General features: G+C 32.2%; 3 protein-coding genes across 10 annotated transcripts in view; 1 reads left to right on the top strand and 2 right to left on the bottom strand.

The window, feature by feature from the left end:
* Positions 1-7655, bottom strand: part of bsk (mitogen-activated protein kinase dJNK) — a 69518-nt gene extending 61863 nt beyond the window's left edge. For 5 of the 8 annotated variants that reach the window (XM_081988362.1, XM_081988377.1, XM_081988386.1 and 2 more), the window contains exon 1: positions 7478-7654. The gene's annotated coding sequence lies outside the window, so the exon portion shown is untranslated. Of the gene's footprint in view, positions 1-7477 lie in introns of all 8 variants that reach the window. The other 3 variants (XR_014179490.1, XM_081988331.1, XM_081988323.1) reach the window with 1 other exon arrangement.
* Positions 7656-7992: 337 nt separating this feature from the next.
* Positions 7993-12023, top strand: LOC145734805 (deoxynucleoside kinase-like). The gene is made up of 3 exons (XM_081988450.1): positions 7993-8443; positions 8714-8832; positions 11110-12023. Exons 1-3 carry the CDS (start codon positions 8145-8147, stop codon positions 11367-11369), a joined length of 678 nt encoding a protein of 225 aa, XP_081844576.1. The 5' UTR covers positions 7993-8144; the 3' UTR covers positions 11370-12023.
* Positions 12024-12663: 640 nt separating this feature from the next.
* On the bottom strand, positions 12664-18414 carry nmd (no mitochondrial derivative). The gene is made up of 4 exons (XM_081988439.1): positions 18089-18414; positions 15868-16082; positions 15467-15807; positions 12664-13557 (listed from the first exon to the last, which is right to left on the bottom strand). Exons 1-4 carry the CDS (start codon positions 18253-18255, stop codon positions 13150-13152), a joined length of 1131 nt encoding a protein of 376 aa, XP_081844565.1. The 5' UTR covers positions 18256-18414; the 3' UTR covers positions 12664-13149.
* Positions 18415-18903: the final 489 nt, after the last annotated feature.

Raw genomic sequence — 18903 nt, 5'->3', positions numbered from 1 at the left:
TTTTTGACAAGAAATAACATAAGGATGTTCATTTAGAAACTTCAATTTTCAGATATTTTCAATTCTATATTTTAGGCGCAGACTTTTGACACCTTCTATGGTTATTTTAAACAATTATCTGCAGCTGTCTTTCATAAACATCAATCACTTGATACAACAAAACACAGGAACCAAAAATGAAATATTTTCTAAGATAAGTCAATTAATAATTATTAGTAGGTAGGTTTTTGGGTTGTGGTCCAGAAAAAAAAAACATACCAAGTTTTATGCTTGTGTCTTTAATTTATTGACCTGAGCCCCTAAGTCTAAAAACTTGGTATGTTTTTCGACCAATTGTCTAAAAAAGGGTCCAAGAACGACGCAACGTACAAAGCGAAGGAACCATGTAATTAATATTATTGTTGTAAATGTCAATTTTTCCATAAATTCGTAAGTTAACAAAATCAATAATCATCTTACAAAAAACTGAATTAAATTAGGATGTGAACACCGAAAACATTGTTGCCAGAAGGCCAAATAATTATCCATCTTCACATATCACTGAAACGACTCGATTTGATTAGCTCTGAAGTGACTTTTATGCTTGTGAAATGCAAAGTTGATTTTGATGTTCTCAAAATTGTTCTATTTTTAAAGTGGCATTTTATTGAACTGCAAGTGAGCTGTGGGGCTCGAAAAATGGACACTATGTATAGAGGGCAAGAAACCAAATTTCCATGTACAGAGAAGAACCAAGAAGAACGTGAAAAGACGTTATTAGTAAAGTGTTAACTTTACATGCTACTAATTACTCAGTATAATAATTTAAAAAATAAATGGTCATCAGATTGAGCAACTCAGCTCTAACCCATTATCGTTATTACATCCAATCAGTCATCCATGTCTATACAGAATTTTCGATAAAATTGCACTATAATGGTTCTGTTATCAATCAAAACCACCGGGATATGTGAAGAGTAAATTGACACAACGTGTTTTTGTTTCAGCTCTCTTGTATACAAGACAATAAATTACGCTATACCAAACCTTTTTGCTTGGAATTCGTACAACCTTTTTTCATCTGGATGACTATATCAGAATTCGCAACGTAAATAACCTAAATTGGCACGAAATTACAGAATTATGCTGTTGTACAAGTTAACTCATTATTATACCTGTTAGTAATGAGTAATCGTAGTGGAAATTACTTGTCTTCTTATCAACCTGCGTGATGTGGGACAAAGTTACTTTTTGTTTTGCACAACATACTAATTTGATTGACGGTGAAGGTTGATAGTTATCTGATTAAATTTTCTGATGGGTTTAACAAGGGTTAAGGGTATAGTTGTCTATTAGCTTCAAATTTCTGAACTGAATTTCTGAGCGTCGTAGCTTAATGAAGTAAAGCTAATTAGACAAAGTACGCCTCTATTTTAATAAAATGTTCTTCTCGGTGTGAAAGTGATGTTTAACTTTACGGCAGAATAATTCTGACCCAAGGTTTTTTTAGAATTTGACGTTTGTTATTATGAATAATAAATATAATTAAAATACTAGAATATTTAGATATGCCTTCTATATCTAAGTGTACTAACTAATAATATACTCGAAAAGCTTAAGGAAAAAATGTTTAATTCTTCTAACCAAAAAAAAAGTAGTAAATTTGAATTTCATTAAGAGAATTGGATTATGCCAAAAATGTTATGGTGACCAGTTTTAACAACTATTACGTTGATATTCGTTTGAATTGAATTTACTTGGTTTTAGAGAAAAAAAAAACAGTTTGTAAAGTAAGTGTATTAAACAAAATAGCTTTAAAATTTAAATGTTTACAAATAGACAAAATAGAAAATAATAATTTCTGACAAAATATAAAGTGTGCAAACAAAACACATTTTAGCTGTTTTGTTCACATGTTTAGCTTGAATTTAGCTGTTAAAATTTAACACATTACCTGTATCACATAATATTGCAATATAAATTAGCATTTTATTGAATTAAGCAGTTCTTAAGTAGCAAGTAGGCTACACACTTTCAAAACAAATTAGAAATTATAAAATTGTTAAGAAAGTTGCCTCTACAATTTGCAAGTAGTTTACAACTTCTGGGATATAAATTATGTACTGCAGCAAGTTTAATGTAAAGTTGCTTTTCTGGCATAATACAATTTTAGACTTTCAATGTGTATACTTAAACTAAAATTGGCATTAAGAATTACAGTTAATAACAGTGAACGATTCAAATGTGAGTGAATTAACATTAAATCCAGGGGATAAGTTGCTTATACTGTTTTAATTAATAGGCCAGCTAATAATCCTAAAATGAATTTAATTGGACTCAAAAATTAAACGACCGATCTTTTGTCATTTCACAAGAGAGGAGATTCCGTTTTGTTTGCATTGTTTCCTTTTCTTTTTATTAAAAACCGTTTCCATTTTTGATGTTCTGTTGCGAGATTTGAATAATGATCAGATCTTTTGTATTGCAATCCAAACGATGCGTTTCAAAGGGCGGACGCTGTGTTGTATTGCAAAACAAATATTTGTTTCTTTTTCTTCTACTTTGTTACCCCATATTTGGTGTAAGTGGTTTATTTTTTTAAATTACACTATATACAGGGTGGGCCACGATGTACTGTGTCGCTATCCATTAGAGAAAACAGTGTCATAGGTAATTTAACGTTGCCAAATACTCATTTTCACGAATTATATTTAAGAAGTATATTCCCGAGAGGTAAACCGCTGGGGCATAATGGTATACAAACAAAACTTTGGTAATTTGAATAAAATCTTCTGGAAATGAACGAACCATCAACTTTTATACGTCAACAGAAAGCTCATTTCATTGGCTATCCATTGACATTTAAAAATTTATACAAAGTGTTGCAAATAAGCTAGTTATTGACGATTGAACCGAAAAATGCACCAAATCAACTTTGACGCCCTCTCGTGGCCAAACCGTCCAACATATTAACATATGGTGGGATACTTTTAGAAAGCTCATTTTACTGGCTATCCATTGACGTATACAACTCTACTAAAAATGGTGCAATAATCGAGTAATTCAGGATTGAATGAGATGATGCACCAAAACAGTGAAAAAAAAAGGGTCAAGTTTGACGCTCTCTAGCGGCCAAACCGTCCAACTGATTAACCCAAAGTGGAATATTTTTGGAAAGCTCATTTTATTGGCTATCCATTGACGTATAAAACTCTACTAAAAATGGTGCAAATAACGAGTTATTGGAGATTGAACAACACATTTGATTTTCAAACTGAACACTTGTCCCAACGGCAAATTTACTAATTAATTCATATTTTAACCGAGACGTTGCTTTGCTTCTTAGAGAATACTGAAATTTAAACTGGTTCCGAACTTGCATTCATCAAATTCGTTACGCTGATATCATGTTCTCCCTTTCTTCTCCAGTTGTCAGTCGACGAAAAGTTCCCAAAACACTCCACGCTAGCATCCCTTTAAAATAAATTACAAAACATCCTTTCGCGCAAATCCCTTTCTAAAATTCCCTCGCAAATCTCGGTCCGTCTAAATAATAAAACTCCCTAAAACGCGACGGGTATTAATGATTCGCAACGGTCATCAATCAGCGACGTTGTGTAAATCATTCCAAGAGTACTGAGATTTTTGTGGCCTTTTTTTCGATAATGAAAAATCAGCCAAAATCGCCTTGTCATAATTTTCACTTCAGCTGATTTCGTTACAGGAATGAGGAAACTATTAACTTCTGAACTGTACTGATCACAGATAAATGCAGGTCTGATTTTGTGATACTTGAAGTATATTAGGACGCTATTGACCAGAGAGAGCTATAAATGTCTCACCAAAGTCAGCTTGAACACTAGCAATAGTTTGAAGTTGTTTAATATTTTAGAGCCATTCCTAAGGGGATCCTTGGAGTGGACCTTTTAAAGTGGAAAAGTGACAGCTTGACTGATGGGGTCTTAAAAAATCGAGTAAAACTAAAAGGGTTGTTCATAACGTATACCTAAATCGGAAGTGTAAAATGATGAGAAACATTCAAGCATAAACACAATAAGGCAAATTTACGGTTTATTCATTAGATGAAAGATTACAAAATGGAGATAAAAAAGTTAAACAGGTAAAATGCCTCTTTATTTCTAAAATGAACATTGAACAATCATTTCCTTTATTTAAAAAACTATAAACTGCATTATTTAAATAAAGTGTGTTAATATGATGTTGGTACTTTTTTGTAGCCAAAAAAATAAAACAGCTCACATTAAAACCTTATAAATGCAATACTTATGTAAAAAAACAATCATGGGTATTGATAAAAAAATTGTGAGATAAGTTATAAGACTAGACTATTTACTATTGATTATTTAAGTAGCGGAAAAGTTGAGTTTTCCAGGTTCTGGCAATATTCCAGATTAAATTAAGTAAGTAAAAAATTACAAACAAAATGTGACTGCATTAATCTGGCAGTTACATATGACTAAATAAAATTTAAATGATTGTAAGTCTTGTCCCAGCTATTAATGTATTAAGGAGTGCATAAGCTTGTACAGTTACCTTTTTTTTTGTCTAAAGGCGTCCCTGACAGAATTGGAGAGTTATCCTTTCAATTAAAAGCATAATATTTTAATATAATTCTCTAACTAAACTATTGTAAGCCAGAAAATAAAGTTGCCAAATTGATGTAAAATATACTGTCAGGTTGTTAGCAATATGTTCAAATTGTTACTAGTCATCTAAACCTATGTCTTCCACCTACACATAGTAACTCACTTCAATAAGGCTTTCATTTCTGTTCCTGTTTACCTACTTCATCTGGAACTTTATCTATTTTAGAAAAATCTGCATTATAAACTTTCAATCTCATATTAATCTTTATATTCCTGCCTTACTTAAGTACATATTCAATTTCCTCTACAGGTACAAATTTTAGTGCAAAGTGACAGTCTATTTATCAACTTAAATTTGAACACACTCACTGTGTAATCTGTAAATTTATTTAAAATAAATTTTATGATAAATTCTCCAGTCATTGGGACCCACAATTAGTTTGGATAGAGTATAAATAATAGGACTAAAAACATTTTAGTGTTATTTATAATATTATACAGACACTTGCAAATGTAAATGCTGGCAGCCAAATTTAAATGAAAAAACAATAAAATACTGCCCTATTCTGGATGTAATTTGTTACCATTAAAAGGTAAAATATTACAGCACTCAGTAAATGCTATAAAAATGACTGGGTAAACCAGATTTAAAAAATTCACTACTCAATTTTGTGTGATACAGGGTGCCACAAATTTGTGTGTCAGTATGGGGAACTCAAAAACGTTAAGAGCTCCGTTAAGAGTTACAGTAGCTTAAATTATGGCAAAAGCTCTGATTACTCTGAGATATCCGAAATACTGTGCTGAAATAAACTGAAATTCTGGAAATTAGATGATGATTTATTTGATGAGGTAACTGAAAATACTAGAACTATTGTTTTTCTTCTCTCTGGGTTTCTCTTCAATTTGAAAGTTTTTGTTTAATGAAAAGTCAACAACATATGTCCAGATACTGTTAACAGAATCCAATTTTAACATGTATTGTATGCATATTAAAAATATAATTAGACTTTAATATGATGATTGGTGTTCTGGTTCTTATAATTGTCTCTTTTTATAATGTTGGCTTTATTGTTTTGAAAAATGCATGTCCCTCAATGGGCAAATCACTGGTACCTTATGGTGTACAAAATGTAGGAGTTAGTGGGCAATTAAATTAGTGTTTTCTTCAAGCCCTAACCACTATCCAATCAACTTTTATATGTTGATGGAAAGCTCATTTTATCAGTTATCCATTGACATCCAAAAGTTTATAGGCAGTGCTGCAAATAAGCCTGTTACTTAGGATTTAATGACAGGGTGCACCAGAAACACTTTTTGACTGTTGAAAGCTAATTTGAGCCTGGAAACTTGGAAAAAACAAGGTCACATGACCTACATGTCTACCACAACCTAATGGTTGCAAGTGAGCGAGTTATTTGACAATAGACAGTTTTGACTGAATTTAAAAGCCACTACACTACTTATACTGATAGGTTTATGACATTATGCATGGAACATGTCTAGATTTCGAGGGAGAATCCAAAAATGCAAAAATATACAGGGTGTCTCATTTAAAATAAGCAAGATAACATCTGCTTCCAGTTAACTGACAGGGACAAAAAATAATATATTTTTGAAATAATAGGCATCAAATTTAGGTATCTTAATTTCAATTTTTCAAATTTCTTTAATTATTTGATCCTAATAAACTTTTAATGAATGGTTTGGGCGAAGGTTTAGGTGGCTAACCCAGTATAGGACTAATCCTGACTAATTTTAAAATTAGTCAACATTTATTAGCCTTAGGAGCAAATATTCCCAAAATTTTTTTCACTCAAATAACAAGTAAATCTGTAAGAAATTGAAATTCAGATGCAGGATCCTGTATATTTAATAATATTAACATGTTTTTAAGATGTGTTTTACCATTTATGCCAGAATAGCACTTTTTTGTTGGATATACGCACAAGTAGAAATTGTTGCATGCATATTTTAGGTAGACATATTGTTATATATTGTGCAGACAGTTGTGGTCATCTAGAAAATTAGTAGGTGCTATTGGAAATTATTAGAAATTAGTGGGCATTATTAGCATATTGGAAATTAGTGTACCTACATAATTTAACCCAGCTGTATATCCCTTGATCTCCTTGGGTTAAACTCTTCACTAACCTCTACAGCACCCCAGGCTATCTCTAACAAATTGACATAAACAAATTATATAGGAGAGGTAATTAGACACAGGTTTATGGAAACCTTTGTGATGCATGTATCAGAGTATGTACCAACCAACCAACACACATATTTGTTTTGATTAAAGTATTTCAAGTTTGGACTAGTTTCAGTCCCAAACTCTCATAACTTGTGTGACATTTAATTAACAAATTACCTAATTGATTAGTTGAAATCCCTGGATCTAAAAGACTTGAGGAAGAGCAAGAAAAAGTATTGCAAGTTGCAAGACTTTCAAGTTTCCAAGTGATGTTTGAAGTAGACCATACTAGCAGCATGATATAAGCGAGGATATAAGTACAGAAAATTTTAGTATTAACTATAATAATTCAAGACAATCTTAATATTAATAATTATTATGGTGGTGGACAGGGATAGGAACTAGCCCCAACTACAAAACACCAATAAACATAACCTTAAAAGAAAAACAAAAACTGACAGCAGACGTCAAGAAAGTTAAGAACTTTTGCAACTCCCCTTGTTGATGTCCTTTAAATGAAATATTATGAGGATGGCAAAACGTTCTACTAACAGTCAGTACACAAAAAAACATATTAAAAGTATTGATAGATTACTACAGGCATTAGCTAGTTTTCAAAATCGATTTTAAGCAGTGCAACCCCCTAATAAACACTTTGTATAATGCGGTAAAACTGGGCTAATCAAATTGTACTTACAAAATAAATTAAGAAATATCTAGTCGAAATGGCTAACCTCGGACAGGACACTATAAAACACGGCAGAATTTTACACAAAACATAAAAAAACTGATTTTTGGTTAAAACACCACATAACACCGAGGAAGTCAGAGACCGTCTTTTTGGGTTTGGTTTGGGATAATGGTATTGGTTAAAATGGGAAAATTATGATAAGACCAAATGACATGCGCTTTCTCTTGTTTGCTCTAGGGTTTTATAGATGGAGCCATAAAAATAGAAGAAAAAAATGTTTAAAAAATATTAATTTTGTACTCAAAATGTAACTAAAATTCAGCAATAAAAATTCTCTAATAACTGTAGTTTTAGGTTTCATGTAGAACGTAAAAGAAATAGAATTGACTAGTGCAATCATTGTGCAATTAGTGTGTTCGTTCGGAGTGAAGGCGGAGTGGGTGCTGTCAAACTTCAATACCATAAGGTGTTCTGTCAAATCCGTCACTGATTTGATTTGAAGTTTGATGTTTTTGTTGACGCTGTCAACGCGTCCTCCTATTTTAATTCAAAATAGCGGGAAAACCGAACCGACGTAGCAAATCAAATAGAGGACAGAGGTTTGCTCGTGTTTCTTTGCAGCTCAAACAAAACCAAGTTTTCAGTTGTTTATTTCTAATTCCACCCTACGAAAATGTCGATTCAGAAGAACTCGGCCCGTCCATTCACTGTAATCGTCGAAGGAAACATTGCCAGTGGAAAAACCACTTTCCTGCAACATTTTAATCAGTATGAGAATGTGTGTGTAATGCCGGAACCCATTGGACTGTGGAGAGATTGCGATGGGCACAATTTATTGGGCTTGATGTACGAAGATGTTAAAAAATGGAGTTTTACTTTTCAGTCTTATGTACAATTGACTATGCTGCAGCAGCACACCAAGCCGACACTTTGTCCTATTAAAGTCATGGAGAGGTCAATTTACAGTGCAAGGTAAGCCTTTTTTTGGTTTATTCTGAATGAAACCGGCTGTATAACACCCTGGGTTGGGTATACCTATATGACTTGTGTTAATATTTCATTTTAAAGTGTTCACATATTCCATATTGCAAAACAAGTACAATTGCACTCATTTACTTTTCTTTCTTCTACCTGCTAGTTAAATTTTCTTGTACCCCTAAAACTAAATGAGCGTTATTGTTATTGATCTCAAATCATCAAAGTATATTTTGTTTTTGTTAATTTTATAACTATTTTTTATAGATACTGCTTTGTTGAAAAGATGAAACATGATGGGTTGATTCCTCTGGCTTCTGCTGCTGTGATTGATAAGCACTTTGAGTGGATCAAAAGTTATGCAAACATTGATGTGGATCTTATTGGTAAGAAAAATCTATATCTGAAAGTTAAAAGTTGAAATAAACACAAAAGTGTAGATTTTGTGGAGTAATTTTAAAGTTGAATATTTTGTTAGAAACAATATTATTGGCACAGACTGAGTAAATATTGCTTTTAGACAAAGTATATTCTAAGTATCAAAATTATTTGTTAGGTGGCTTCATTCAAAAAATGGAAAATTTAGATTCACAAGAAAATTACACTCATAAATAGCTGAATCACTTTTAATTTTAAGAAGTGGATATTAGATAACTAATTCAATGGTTTAAATGTTTTATTATGATTATGGTTTATGTGTGTGATTAATCAGAAATATAAGTTCTGAAAGTGAAAATATGTTATTATAATATATGGGCAGAAAAATCTTATTTAATATAACAAACCTCTTTTTCAAAAAGATCTATTGTAAGGTTGGCAAAAGAAGGCGATCATAGTATCACGTTAGAATACCGATTTTTTTGATTTATGTACTAACAGAAGGTCAACTCACAACTTTACTTGCTCAATCAAACGCTCCAAACGTCAAACTGGTACACAATCTGATTGCTATAATAGAAAATGTGTGTGAGTGCTCTACTCCCTAATTGAAGTCCTAAATCAATTATTCAGTCCCCCGAACATTGTAAATTAATCATTCCTAACGTCTAGTAACAACCACACATCTCATAGTCCAATCTGACCAATTTACATTCTTAATACGTAATGCCTTCCATCGCAAAACGTGTGTCATAATCAACCTATGACGTCTTCAACCAACTACATCATTTCCTTGCTGTCCCTTCCACCGGACAGCGATAAGTCCACCTGCGTTTGGGGCGAAAACTGTCCATGCGACCAGGAATCTATGGTAGGTCTCATTCCCTTTACAATAGTTACCCGACTCAAGCCTTTCGACCCAGTCAACTAAAGCCTTAGAGCTCCAAAGTTTGCACCCTAGTCTCCTTACGGCGACCCAGTCTGCGAGAGCCTCTCTATCCTGACAAAGTAGTCTCAATTCAAATCAGATGTGTGAATGCACTAGCACTATCAAGTCTAAACATATGCATAATATGATCACTAATCCTCATTCAACTTGAATTATTCATTTGTTGCTTAAAGCATTAAGTTTCTCAACTGTCCTGAATCCATATAGATATCCTGAACTATTCATTCAATAAAACCAACTATCAGAGACAGAAACACCCGTGAGTACAATAACTCACTTGATTATTAAACTCTTGATGTATAGCACAATGCATCCACAAAACTTCTTTCTCAAAAGGCACTAACTTTAGTACTAAAACAGATTATGCATACCAATAGCGCTAATGTTATGTTAACGCTAATGCATATTTTGTAAATAGTTTTACTAGATCTTAAAAAGGAAAATATAATGATTTTTTTAATCTCTATGCAGCCAGATTATTATTAAAAAATGTTTGCATAAGATATAGTCAAATCCTAGATAATACTAGTTTTTTTAAGACAAAAAGGTAATTTTATTTAAAAAAATTATGTCATTGAGTAGTTATTTTGGTTAAAATGAAGTATGAGTAATTTGAATTTTAACATGGTGTTCTTTTGTGAAGCTAAAAATGTAAAGCGCAAAAATATGAGAAAGTTTGTTCACGCAAACATTTCCTAATCACGCAATCAGCCAAAAAAAAATCGAAAATCAGATTGATTTCCACTGGTAATACCATATCGCATATTTTCCCAAGCCTTTAAGTTAACGTCAGCGTCTAGGAGGTTTGAAGATTAGATTACTTTTTATGTTTTAGGTGTTGTTTTTTTAATATCTACGCTTTAAAAGGTAATCAGGAATGACTTCTGATATTTATTTTATTTATGGTCTAATTTTATTTTGTTGAATTTAGTTTCCCTTTTAAGAAATTTGGTATATTTTCTTTTTGGTTTAATTATCCTCAGGTGTTAATAAGAGTAAATAAATAAATGAAATTATCCATCATCAAGAAAATGACGTAAAACGATGAAATAATAATACTAGAACTTGTGTGGTAAAACGCTCAAAGTGAGCTCTGAAAGTTGCCACTATTAAGCTTGTCGCCTATTAGTCCGTCACGGCACGGCACGGCCCGTTGCTGTCATTTCCATTTATTTTTATGGTTTCGATCCTATCCGTCTTTTTGACGGAACGTGCCGTGACGGTCTAATGGGCGACAAGCTTTAGACTAGCCTATTTTTTCGTTTTGTTATTTTTTTACTTTAAAATTACTCCAACAAATCAATCTATACAAAAATTAATAAACTATTTTTACTAGTATACCTAAGAACATCACCTCAAGTAGTCTACGACAGGATGATGTCCAGAAACAGAACTGAAGAAAAATCAGTGTCATTTGACTACCTAAACGCTTTACATGTAATACACGAAGACTGGCTTTACCACAAGACTCTGTTCTCAGTCCCAGCTCCTGTGGTAGTCTTGGATGCCGATTTGGACAAATCAGTAATTCATCAGGAGTATATTAAGTACGAGCCTTTAATTTTAAACAAACAAATGATGACAGTACAAGCTTAAGTTAGTTTGTGGTTTATTTAACTAGCACCGATTTATTCTATATTTTTCTTTCAAGCTAGAACTCCAAAGTATAAACTTTATTAACTATTACTGTTATTTTGTATTATTAACTAAGACTTCTATTCGGTATTTAAAAATACAACATAGTCAGAATTGGGAAGGGTCAGTGCACAAAATTTAAATTTATAAAAACTATCTACTCTATCAATCACTTACTCTGGTAATTATTTTTTCTGATTACATAGAGGTCCATCACTGTTAAGTTATAGTTTTAGTTTTTTTTTCTGTTTGATTTGTGTAATGTTTTGTCACACTTGACTTTACGCGTTTGTTTTACTTTTAGTTTTGTATAAGTTTATTTGAAAAAGCCAACTTTTTGTGTGTATCTTGTCTTTAAAGTTTTTATCACTTTTTTTCCTAATAATTTTAGATTCTGTTGCGTGGTATATTCTGTACGTTTTTTATGTTTATTAATTATTATATGTACACAAAAAGTCGGTCATATCATTCGGAAGGGAAGTTTTATTTGCAATTAGGTAGCTTTAAATCAAAGGGAATTTCCATAAAATGGTTTTCTCTTTGATTTTCATAAATGTGTAATACAATAAATAAATGCTCCTTTTAGAACAAATACTAATATATTTTGACGAGAAATATTTTTGTATTTTTAGTCCCAATTCTGTTTGTTCCAAATTGTTTTTAATTATTATTCCATGTATAATGTCATAACTTATCTGTATCAGTTTCTGAGATATTTACCATTTTACGTGAAATTTTACATTTGCAATACCTACAACAATAACTGTAATACATGGAAGAAATGTTTAGGCCGATGTAATGAGTAGGACCTAAGTTGTAGACACCTGTTTCTGCTTGTTGGCTAAAATTTTAGCTAAAAATATTAGTTTGACCTGATGAACAAAAAAAAAAAGTAAAACTTAATTTGTGGAGTTAAAAAAAAATATACAAGTTTGAAACAAAATCTATTTTAAGAAATCAAATTGGTACAGAAGAGAAAGGAAGAAAGCAGTGGAGTACAAGCGTACATCATTATTTTTTTCACCAAAGAAACCAAGAAAATACTTTTTGGTACATTGATGAAGACGTATAGGATACTAAAACATCTGCAATAGTCAAGAGGCAAAAAAAACGTCTTAAATATTAACATGTCATTAAGGAACACCCTAAAGATATCAAAAAATTAATTGCCAGATTGCCACTGATTTCATGTAAATGTGGCAATGCAGGAAAAAAAAATATTTTAGAAGAATTTTTCAGATTCAGTCAATAAAACTTTTGATCAAAACTTTTATTGTTGTATTAATTACCTAAATTAAATACAGCAAACCTCCTGTCATATTTGATCACTCATCCAGTAGCTACTAACCAATCAAGTTCATACTAAAACTAATGTTATATTGAGTGAAATTTCTGCACTACTACCAGAAATGGCACTTCAAGGTGATAATAAAAAAAAACTTTGCAGGTACTTAACGTAACTTTTTTTACACCATTAAACTTATTATATGCTTGCACGTACTAAATCATTTTCATGGTAATTCAAGCGAAAATGATTTCAACACCTGCACACCACACATATTAAAGAACCTTTGCAGTTCGTCAGTTTCTTTATTGGAACACACAACACAGCCTGGCAATACCACAAAGTCTAATTTTTATACGCACTACATTTGTCAAATATAGCTGCAAACTGGTTGCATTTACTTTCATACTCTTCCAGATCACCTAGAACAGGCCCTAAAACCTGAATCCACGCTAGCTAGTCCAAATCTATTCGAGGCTGCACCCCAATCGCACCGCACTGTATTTTACTGTCCCTCATTTTATTAAACGAGTAAGTCAGGTCTTCCATTGTGATCGGTCGCAAAGCGTCGTGATATTCGTTTTCTGAATTATTCCTTGGACGGAATCCACCATCTCGCATGCTGCTATTAATTTCCTGTCTGACAAAGTCTCTTACTCTGTAGACTGCCGCGTTCCTGCACAATTCACGTAAATCGGAGCCGGAAAATCCTTCGGTACTCTTAGCAATGGTTTCCACGTCGACGTCTTCTGATATTGGTTCGTGAGCCAAAATAAGACTCAGAATTTGTCTGCGTTGGGCCGCGTTTGGCATCGGGACGTGGAATGTAGCGGGCATTCGTCTCAAAATTGCTCGGTCCAAATCCTAACAATAAATTTAGTTGGACATATTTTTTCTAATCATTGTTCCTGATATTAATCATGTTTTGAGCTAAAAGACCAATGGTCCACCTTTTACCATTTATTCTGTTTGTTTATTATTGAGGTGTTATTCATAAGTTTGAATAACGTCAACTTTGGGGCGTTGTTGCTCCGGCCCTGAACAGGCCTACTAGGAATGCAAAAAAAATTTAGGAAACCAACACTGATACGTGTTTGAAACAAACATTTCATTAAGTAATATGGCTATAAGAAATCAGTGGCAACAGCAGATTTTCGTTTGACAACCCTATTAACTGATTATTACTTGATTTTGATGCTTAATCTAGACAGTGTTTGTTCTAATCAGTTTCTCTCTAAATGTTGTGGTTTTCGAAATATTGACTATTAAACATTTAAATTTTTTAAGAAGTTTACATGTTCCTATTTTACTTTTTTAGATCTAGGTTATGATGGTGTTTTCAAAAAGCTTCACATTTTGAGATTTTCTTTTTTTTTATATTTTTTTAAAATACCATCATCATAAAATAGATCTAAAAAATGCTAAATGGGAATATGTAAACCGTTTTGTTCTATCTTTAACCGTTCGGCGGCTATAACCCTCCAAATAGTGAAAATTACAATGTTTAGGTAAAAGTAAATATGTCGAAAACGACAACATTTAGAGAGAAACTGATTAGAACAAAAACTGTCTACATTAAGCAACAGAATCAAGAAATAGCACTAGTTACTCGGGTTGTCAAACAAAAATCCGTTGTTGCCACTGATTTCATGTAGATATGACAGCGCTGGAATACGAAAATATTTTACACCTATTCCTTAATTGTCATATTACCTGATCAATGATTTTAGTTTCAAACATGTATATTTTTGGTTTCCTAGATGCAGTACCTCACATTCTTAGTTGGCCACCTAGTACGTATTCAAAAAAATCGAGCAGGGTATGTGAAACTTAATTTCGTCCCATTTAAAGTTTCCTCTAGCCCCAAGTCTACATGGTGTAAAGTCTTTAAACGGGTTTAATTTTTTTTTTATAAAAATGACATGTTTCTGATGGTTATTTCCTTGAAAAGGTTAATAACAAAATGAAAAAATTTAAAGTGGTTTTTGCGCAGTAATGTAGCTCTTGACAAGGGAAAAAAATCACTTTAATAGGTCCTGTACAGGGTGAGATATTTAAAGTTTTTGTTAATATCTTAAATGACACATAATTCTCTAACTGTGTCAAAAATCAACTCGAACAAATAAATAGTAAAGATTTTATGCTGTTTTGAATCTTGGTTCACAAATCGCAACTTTACTCAGTTCATATTTAATTTACAAATTACGCGGCTAGAATTTAGTCTTCAAAAAGGTCCCAAAACACCTTCTGAAGATAAAATTCAATTTTTTTCCCCATGCAGTGCAAAAACCTTCATTGTCAGCACAAGGGTCGAAATGTCAGATTTGAAGGCTGCAGAAAAAACTTTATGTATAAACATTTGACTTTGAATCGATATGATAATTGAGAAAAAACCCTAAAATCTTTTGTGATGTGAACAGATTAGAGTAACGATAATTATTACAAAGTTATACAACAAGTACATAATAACTGAGAAAGTAAGTCTATAGTTCACAAGCATCATATTCAATTATGTTATCCTCTTTTGGGTAAATTTTAAATTGTTAGACAATTTCGTTTTATATGAAGACTAAACTTTAACACAAGCAAGGCAAATTATTTAAAAAATTCAAAAATGAGGCAAATATCAAAATTTTCTACATTGCTAGGCTAGGCAAGTAGCTGTTTTAAAAAATTTTAGAGCCACAAGATAAAGCCCATTTTTAAGTCGTTTCTATGCGGCACTTAGATGTTTTGTTTCAATAACAATATACCAAAATGAAAACAAACTTACTTGTGGTCGATTAGTTGCTCCCATAATAATAACGGTGCAGTTAGGGTCAGTAATCAAGCCATCCCATAAAGACATAAATTGCGCCTTCATCATTGCAGTAGCCTCATGATCCGTACTATTCCTAGCCCTCAAAAATGAGTCTATTTCATCAATAAAAATGATACAAGGTTGTAGTTTTACAGCCAGAGTAAAAACTGCAGCCGCAATCTTTTGACTTTCTCCATACCACTTATCCGTTAGGATTGACAAATCAAGATTAATGAAATAAGTACCAGCCTCTCGTGCCGTTGCTTTAGCAATTAGAGTTTTACCACAACCGGGAGGACCGTGAAGAAGAACTCCTAAAATGTTACTTAACAGTTAACCTCTGAAATGTCAATAATTAGCACTAAATTAAATACCTTTTGGAGGTGTGGTCAACAGTGAATCAACAAACAAATCCTTTCGTTGAATAGGTAAAATGACGGTTTCGCGCAGCTCTTGAATTAAGCTTTCCAAACCTGCAATATCTGCCCAGGTCACTTTGATGTCACTAGGATTAACCAAGTGAGCGGCAATCATCATTTCATAGTCGTTAAGTTTGTCGATTTTTACTTGTTTGTTGTGTGCTCCCAATCTAATTATCATAAAAACCAACTATTAACATTTTCTAGTTTCTAACCAATTTTTTTCTCTAATTTTGATATACAAACTGATATAAAGTGACTGACAAAAAGTTCATAATCAGTTGCAAAAAATAAAACTTTTTATAATTTGGTGGTCTGCTGATCTGTACCTAAATGCCTACATTGTCATAAAATCCTTCCAAATTAACCCATTAGCACTGTCAGAAAGCTGCAATGCTTTAATAAATGGGGTTTGTTGATTCAATTTAACAGATATTGGCAGTTTAAGAAAGTTAGTGTTAACTAACTATAGGAAAAACTGACACAGTTAATTTTTGGGGATACTTTTAAAACTCTGGCCATGTCGTAAGGGAACATCCGGGTTGAAGACAGTCTGGACAGTCATGGGGCTTGATTTATCGGCCTGATGTAGAAAACTTTGACTCTAGTGAGTGAAATATTTTAAACAGAGGGAAGAAGTTAAATTATCAGTTAAGCAATACATTTTTTTGGTTCTGTTTTAACCGAGGATTTAACATAGAGAAGTGGTTAGTCTATATCACAGGTGTTTTTGAGGGTTTTCTGAATAATGTCCCCAGTCTAATAAAAATATGGATTTATTTGAAAAAGTCAATCATCAAGTTAAGCCATGGCAGCAACTTTTTATCTGTCATTCTCACAATTACAAATCTACTGGCAAGTTAAGATATTGAAATACAAATACAAGATGTTAAAATTAATTAAACAACATTTTCAGCTTTCCAATCATTTATCAAAATTTCAAATGTATGTATTTCAAATCTTTCTCTTAAAACAATGACCAAATTGACATAGTGGATCCTGTACTACACAGTAATTTTCATTTTTGAGTGTATTCAAATAAGCATGCCATGTAGTTAAATAATATTAGCTTCTGTTGACATTCCATATACTCAAGCATTACATAACAGATAAAGTTTCACATTTTCCTTTTCTTTTAGAAACAAGATAAAACCATCCAAAATAATCCAGATTTAAAAAAAAAATTGTTTGGTGGAGATATGTTCTATATGTTTGTTGAGACGAGTGACTCATTTTTTTCTTTGTTTATTGGGTCTTCTGTCTCACACAAAAAAGGTTTGTTGGGAAAATGGAATTTTGCAAAATTGTTTGGGTTAATTTTTTGCTCAAATAAAAAGTAAACCTAAGAAATAGCTTTATGGAATTGCTTTGCAGTTACAAATCAAATCAGGTTCAAATGGTGAAAATAAATCTATACAAACTTAAAACTAACTAAAATCTCAAAACTTAATTGACAAAGCTGTCAAAGAATTAAAATTCAAAATGGTGCAAGCCTTAACTTTAATCTTGTCAGAAATATAATTGATAATGCTAATGAGGCTGAAACATTTTTTTTTTATTTACAAAATCAATGTTTTAGTAATGTGGTCACATGCATCATTAATTCTAAAAATAAACCCTGTTTCTCTGAAGATAGAGATGGCATTGCTTCTAACTTGCAAAAAGTAAACTCAAGCATATTTTGAAAAACTAGATATTTGTAATATTGTAATATAAGCATTGATTGCATGATTTGGTTGACTGTAAAGGATATTTTTAAATATTTACTGGGTACTGATAAAATGTATATGAGGATAACTGATCATAATGAGGAGTACTGTTGCACCAACATATTCTTAAACTTCCTTAAGGAGAATTAGAATTTGAAAGTTTAAAATTTAAGTGCAAAATGTCACAGTCAAAACTAAATACCATACCATTATTAACATAACTCCTATTGTATTTAAATACCAAGTTTATATAAACATAAGCTACAAGTCTTTGTCCTGACTTTTATGCTATTGATAAGGATTAAGGAGCCTACTTCATATAGTCTGAATGGGAATCAAAAATATAACTAATGGCTAAAACCTGTTGCTAGAAATTATATTTATTAATATTCTCAAGGAAAACATTATGGTGCATCTCTAGATGTTCCTGTAAACAATAAACCCAGAAAAGCTTTATACTCTAGTACCTTCTTAATTGTTCCTCTGCAGTTTTCCGGGCTTTCTTCTTGCTTTGGTTGGTGGGATCTACTTGATTCATTAGCCATTTGATACTCCAAAAAGTTACTGCTGAAACTAGAGTTAACCTAACGACCAGACTAACAATTTCGGTCCTTGTAAACCCCGGATCGTTCATGACGACCGCGAATTCTTAACTGAAATAAATCGCGGAGCGCAAGTTGCAAGAGAAATCTTGGAGTAAAGATTTTCTATTTTCTGCTGTACATGTGAAAAATAGGAAATTGGTGAAATACCAAAAAATGGAATAGTGAGAAAAAATATGACAGTGATGACCTTATTGTCGAACGTCAAAATTGAAGCCCAATGTCGAATAATGACAGACAAATGACATTTCATATAACATTTGTGTCACTGTACTAGTGATGTGGCATTTTAAGTATTCAAATGAGATTTTGTACAAAATCTCGTACAAAAAATAGGATAGTCGAAAACGGGCTTTGATTAGACGATTCTGACGATTAGGGATTCCGGATTAGGACTAGACCAGTCTATAACCGGTCACGGTAGGTGGTAAGAGTTAGCACGCACAATGGCCCAATCCAAGATTTTTAAATGTTTTTTATCCATTAACGAACGAGCCAAAAATACGCTACTATAACACTAATTAAACAGAAAATATTTGAAAACTTTATCAATGTTCCGCTATAATGTATGATGTGATGTATGTACTCTCGATAAAATAACTGAACTCAGCTAGAATTTGATATTTGATTATTTGATTGCTATTTGACATCAATTTGATAATCCACATATGTCTTGCGTC

This window comes from Ips typographus, linkage group LG1 (assembly GCF_016097725.1).
Source record: "Ips typographus isolate SLU linkage group LG1, UJ_Ityp_2.0, whole genome shotgun sequence".
NCBI classification, from domain to species: Eukaryota; Metazoa; Arthropoda; class Insecta; order Coleoptera; family Curculionidae; genus Ips; species Ips typographus.
Note: the sequence above shows the minus strand (reverse complement) of the source record. Positions and strands in the feature narration are given on the sequence as shown.

Bases quoted from the DNA above. Each gene is read 5' to 3' on its own strand.
- LOC145734805 (XM_081988450.1), top strand. From the start codon at position 8,145: ATGTCGATTCAGAAGAACTCGGCCCGTCCATTCACTGTAATCGTCGAA. The intron at 8,444-8,713 runs GTAAGCCTTTTT...TATTTTTTATAG, and splicing joins AGGTCAATTTACAGTGCAAG to ATACTGCTTTGTTGAAAAGA. The intron at 8,833-11,109 runs GTAAGAAAAATC...TATTTTTACTAG, and splicing joins CATTGATGTGGATCTTATTG to TATACCTAAGAACATCACCT.
- nmd (XM_081988439.1), bottom strand. From the start codon at position 18,255: ATGAACGATCCGGGGTTTACAAGGACCGAAATTGTTAGTCTGGTCGTT. The intron at 15,808-15,867 runs GTATTTAATTTA...GTAACATTTTAG, and splicing joins GTTGACCACACCTCCAAAAG to GAGTTCTTCTTCACGGTCCT. The intron at 13,558-15,466 runs GTAAGTTTGTTT...ATTTATTGTTAG, and splicing joins GAGCAACTAATCGACCACAA to GATTTGGACCGAGCAATTTT.